Source organism: Culex quinquefasciatus, chromosome 3, assembly GCF_015732765.1.
Source record: "Culex quinquefasciatus strain JHB chromosome 3, VPISU_Cqui_1.0_pri_paternal, whole genome shotgun sequence".
Lineage (NCBI taxonomy): Eukaryota > Metazoa > Arthropoda > Insecta > Diptera > Culicidae > Culex > Culex quinquefasciatus.
In genome coordinates, this window is record NC_051863.1 from 145,244,006 (window position 1) to 145,250,005 (window position 6,000).

The 6,000-nt window shown below is 39.5% G+C and overlaps 1 protein-coding gene across 1 annotated transcript in view; it reads right to left on the bottom strand.

Annotated features, from left to right (window-relative positions):
- The window catches only part of LOC6045820 (protein scabrous), an 83,219-nt gene extending 80,086 nt beyond the window's left edge, over positions 1-3,133 (bottom strand). Inside the window, exon 1 of the mRNA XM_038261760.1 lies at positions 1,562-3,133. Within this exon, the coding sequence (XP_038117688.1) occupies positions 1,562-1,866 (305 nt within the window). The 5' untranslated portion in view covers positions 1,867-3,133. The remainder of the gene's footprint in view (positions 1-1,561) is intronic.
- Between the last annotated feature and the right edge of the window lie 2,867 nt (positions 3,134-6,000).

Consider the following 6,000-nt stretch of genomic DNA (forward strand, 5'->3'; position numbering starts at 1 on the left):
GCGATGGAATAATCATCATGGAAAGAAAATCATTGGATGTTCATCAAGAGAAAAAAAAATCCGAAGGGAGCATGCTCTCCTCTCTCGCGCACGGAAGATCGGTGAAAGGAATCTAAAAAAATCATCATCTTGATTATTATCCTTTTCACTCAGATCTTTTCAAACATGTACGAAGCAAAATGATCATCGTTCGGTCAAAACATTCATCGTTCGATCAAAACGTTCATCTTTTATGCAAAACGAGAGAGAATTGAGAGAAAAATTACCATTTCCGGTCTCTTTTCGCTCAATTCTCTCCCATTTATCATCGAATTCCTTCATTTTCTTGACATTCGCGTCCTACTTCCTACTCCCTGATTCCTGTTTGTGTCATTTTACATGCATTTGAGTTCATCGCTCATCAATTTGAGTTCATTGCAAGTGCTCGTTTGAAAACCTACCAATGAAATCGAGAATATCCGGTGGAATATCTTTTTTACTACAACACTTGCAAGTGTATCGTCACACGTCGAAAAATTACCTGTCACATTTTGTAGATAGGCAATGTGTGTAAACAAAGTGAAATAAATATTATTAGGTGGTGCTGACAAGGAATTTCACAAAAATCATCAGCAGATTGTTTTTTTTTTGGAGAATTTCGGGAGTGATTTTCTTTTGCGTGATTCGCTTCCTCTCTCTTTCGCGGGTAAAGAAAGTTCGCAAGCCAAATTGATTGTTTTGCGATTCCTGAATATATTGTTGTTTGTCAAATTTAAATTTTAATTTCAAAGACCCCACGTGGTCTTATGCACGATCCCTTAGTGTAAAATTGTTCAAACAATCTAACAACTCAGTTCGTTTTCGATTCGAATATTTGTTCAAAAATTGATGACACATTGTGGGTATTAAAATAATCTTATTTGTAAATGTTTCCATAAGTCCGATTGAAATACTTTTCAAAATCTCTGTCCGAGACTGAGGGGAGGGGGACAAAAAAATGAAAGTGTTTTAAAAAACATTTCACACTAGTTTAGATGTTTTGCAATCATTAGTTTTCAAAAAATCGTAAGAGTTGACGAAAAACAAAAACTTGCTAAAAATTATTCTAAACGCAGGGGAATGCATTCTAACTTGAATTCAGTTGATTGCAATTAAATTTACAATTAATATTTTTTTGCTCCCTGATTTTTCGAGCCGATTTAGAAGAGGAAGGGTTGACGAAAACTTTAAAAAATATGTGTACCAGCCTTATCATAATTCATAACCTTTGAAAAATGTGTAAAAAATATTGAATTTTTTTTTCGATGTACTTTGACCAGCTTAGTATGATTCCATATCATCCGTTTAATTCGTATTTTTCGATTTATGTACAAAAAAAAACTTCCATCTTAATCTACCAATGTAACCCCGGTGAATCGTACAGGTTGTATTCGCCTACTTTAATGATTAGTGTATGATATCAGTACCAACAAATTTCACGAATCCGTTGATCCGATTCAATCAAATTAGGCCCAGATTAGTCCCCCAAGTCCAAATGTTAATCTTTCTACACCCCCCACACTTCACCCAACCCCAAACTCACCTCAGCGCGTCCAGCTCCTCGCGTATCTCCGCGCCCGTCAGCTGGGCCGAGTTCTTGCGCACGTACTTTTTGAGGTTGTTCTCGAGGCTCTTGTAATCCTCGCGGCGCTGGTTGGTGAGGGCGTTCAACTGCTTCGTCAACAGCCGCACCTGATCCTCGAGCGAAAGGACCGGGGTCGGGGCTTCCTCCAGCTCACCACCACCGACTGGCTGGTTCACCGTGGAAGGTGGCACCCCGAGGGCGCTACAGCTCACCAGCGATGTTAATCCGAGGATAATCGCGACCCCCGGCAATAAGTACACCATTTTGGGTGATTTATCGATTTGCTGTTTTCTTGAAAAACCGAAATTTTCTGGTTGGGAAACCAGCAAACTCGCGCGTAACTCTTCCGGATTTCGTGTCGGCCGCAGAACGGTAACTTATGGTTTGAGGGGAGTCCTGGAGCCCAATAAATTTTCAATTATAACCAAAAATTCGCCTCTGGTTCATAAATACTGCGCGGTCCTACGCTGATTTGTGCTTTCAACACACGCGTACCCTTGGCGTGTCACGTTTTCCCCCTTAAGCTCTGTGTTATTTTTGCGCGCGTGATTTTTTCTCCTCCTCCTCACTGTGTTTCGTTTTCACCAATAACAATTCACGTCAAGTTGCCGCAATTATTCCAATAAATATCCGCATCCGGTGCTGCTGCTGCTCTGCCGTGGCTTCCGACCGGGATAAATAAGTAAATAATCGATTCTACCGCACCGGAATTCCGAATCTCCCCCCGGGGGAGTGGGAACCCAACAAGAAGGACACACACACACACGTGGAATGCCGGAAAATGTGCGTTTTCCGAACTGACAAGCAATCCAATATATTTGCTTTCGTAATTGTCGCAAAAAGGGTCGAATCACACCAGCTCTCTAATCCAATATTCCTGTTGGGTGGATAGAGTCGGGATGTTCCCGGCACGCTTTGAATAAGTGATTAGCTCAAATGGCCAGCGAGTGCACTATTCATTCCCCAGAATCACACGTGCTGCACAAATCCACAAGTTGATTATTCGAATCCTTTCCACCGTGCACTCCCACACACAAAACTCACACCAAACCGAAACTTTATTTGTGCTTTCGCGGAATCCCGCACACACTCATTCACTTTGCTCCTCTTCAAAGAGTCCTTTTTTTCAACGGCCTCAATTCACTCTAGCGGTGTGCCGTTAGATAACGTTACTCCATTCATAAATATTTAATTCACACTCTGCTGCTGCTGCTGCTGCTTTGGCTCCCACTGCTCAACGAAAAATCAATAGCGCACCACTCTACAAAAAATACTCGTCGGCACCACCTATAGCGGGACAACACATCACTCCCGTTGGACAGTTCGTGTCCCAATTGCTTGACCGTGTCTAAACGTCCTCGACCGCCTCCCCTTCCGTTAAATCCGTGAATTTCACGCACTGCCACCTTTCCGCGTTTCGCGTCGTTTCACGCACGCACTCACTGGAAAAGTTTGGTCCAAAATAAAACTCCTCACGGTGGTGGGACAACCCAACTACTAGCTTGCGATCCTTGCGCCACGACGTCCCGATCTGAACTAACCGTTGGCGAGTCCTTGCCGATAGCTTTTTATACGGGTGCGATGTTTTGCTCGCGCGCTCTCGCGGAAAAGCGCACTCTCTCTCAATGTTGCTCAAAGTTTGATGAGAGGAAAATTGTCGTAAAGAGGAAAAGCAAAACATTGCGTCAGGAAACGGTGTGGCGTGCGATGTTTTTACTGGTATACTGCCCATGTTCGCATAAATGTCTCACATTCAAAAACAGAAAGATGAGAAAAACGCATTTGAAGTTTGTCCGATACATAAGGCTACGTGTTAAATTTTCGCTGGATTTCCTCCTGATTTCTAGAACAATGAACTGGATGTTATAGGCTCTTTTGAAAGTGCACACGATTTTGAACCAAACTGCATCAATAACTCGAAATCGATGAAAATGCATATGGGACATTTATGCGATCAGGGGCAGTATAGGGCACATGGTGTCGGCGCTCTTGTTCTCTTGCAGGTTTAATTTTTTGAGATTGAGAAACATGCTCGGATGCAGAGAGCGAGAGAGATTTTGAATGAGTCATGTTGTTTTGGTTTTATGCTGCGTGCGTGCTGCTGTGGTGGATGCACGATTGATATGTTGCCGGTGCCAGAAATTGAGAGCTACACATGTTCGGCGCAGCGTGGTGTCCTGAACGTTTTTAACTATACAAGGATAAATACTTATTGATCACCGAAGAACTCGTTTTCATTTCGCAGTAGGTATATAATTTTCTAAATTTTCGAAATATTTAGTAGGGGAAATTCTCGTATGTTTGGCAGGTTAAGCACTCGCTTCTAACTCCATCCAATTTGCTGATTTTCCCTATTTAAACAACTAATTTTGCAAAACTTTTGATAAAAACTTGCTTGCTCAGTTCTTATTGAGCTATTTATCACTCGATTTCAGTTGAAAACGGTTTTAATTAGCTTTAATTGAATGTTAAAGTTCTGACCTGCCAAGAGGCACGCTGGAATTAAATGCTGTTCCCCTATCCATTTACTTTTAAGACGGTGCAACGACAAATGACGTACCGTCATAAGCTATCTGGGGGTGAGATTCGGTCATACAAATTTTTGCATTTTTGTGTGGGTCGATTTCACTAGTGCGAACAACTTTCCCCAAGACACCATATTTTTAAGATTTTTTTTCTGAAAAGTCATAAGCTTCTGTACAGACGTCTCTAAGGGGCTACCTAGAAACAATAATTTATAAATGCACTTGCGTGCTGGAAGTGTGCCTGTTATGTTGCCCCTTTGAACCGGCCGTGCACAAATGGCCCTTTTCAGAAGCTATCTACTTTTCTTCAGGAAAGTTGTTTTAAATTTAATGAAGGTGTCCTCCATAGGTAAAAAACTTAAACAGTTGCTTTTCTCCATCTATTTTGACGATTTTTCCTTGATTTTTTTCCATACAATCTTCAAGCAATTAGAGAGAGGGGTTCCCGTTGTCAGAATGAGCTCAAATTTGGAATTTATCCTAGTGATGGGTCAATCGTTGATTTCATTGGGTAGCCCCGAGAAAGCCCAGATTTGGACCTCCCAAATGATTTTAAATTTGATAAAAATATCATACTAAATTATTTTTCATTAAACACAATTTGTAAAATATGTTTTATGTAAATCAAGAAATTCAAAACTTATCTAAAATTTTACACTGACTGGTTTCATTAAATTTGTTGTCGCTTCCTGTTTTTTTAGACGTTTTCAAAGAATTTTTTAAGCTTTTCTGGTCATGTCATAAAATACATAAATATTTAAAAATATTTATGAGACACTTAATATCAAATTTAAACCACACTGGATTTAAACATTGTAGTTAATTAAAATCCCAAAGCACCACAAATAACAAAAAAAAACATTTTTGTAATTCTTTTAAGCTGGGTGATGAATAGTGGTTCGCAAAACGGCCTCAATTTTGAACTGTCAAAGTGGAACCAATTTGCTATTTGCTAAAAATAGAGAGTATTGTGACCGGTCATTAAAATTGTTCATTTTTTATTGCAAGAATGAAAAATGTGTGGCTTGTGAGAACCTGGGGTTGAAGTCAAGAAACCTTAAGATAGTTGAAGGCGAGATCGAATTTTTGGAGTCTATGCGGTTGTATCCATCCAGAAGCTGTGTTTATTAATTGATTCCGTTAGAAATCCTGGTTTGGTGAAAAACTTCTCAGTTTGTTGGATCAGTTCGCTAGAATTAGTGATGTGCTTTCGCTGGACCAAGAAGAGCTGCAGGATACCAAAATCATCAAGGGAATTTATCTGCGACATCGCAGAATGACACTCTCGCCGAAGTTCTTCGTCACCCGTAAAAAAAAGAAAAAATCTCTTCTAACCGATCGAAACGCGAAAATTTTCCAGTAAAAAATGTCAAAAACCAGACAAAATAAAACACCTACTACTTATTATAATTACTTATTGGACCATGATCAACGACGACCAACATTTTCAAAAAAAAATCGTAAAATCGCGATAACTCGTGACGTTTCTAAGCAAATCCCTTATGTTTGTACATCAAATTATTTGTAGTTGTCTGTTCTACAACTTAGTAGAACATTGTTACACTCTAAAAATAACCCTGCAAAGTTAGAAAAAACACGAAATTTTAAAATGAAAAATTTTGTTCTAAATGAAAAAATGACCCTTCTGGGTCAGTTCGAAAGTACATTAAATTTCCATGTTCCAAAAAATGTTACAGTCAAGTAACGGAAAATGGGAGAATTTTTAAATCTTTTTTAGTGTTTTTTCGATGAAAAATACGTTTTTTTCGGAATTCTGAGTGCGCCATCAAATCGGGCGTCTAATTTTACATAAAAGTCCCTTTGACACCAAATTTCTATCTCATCACCGTTTCAGGCTGCAAATTATTGTAA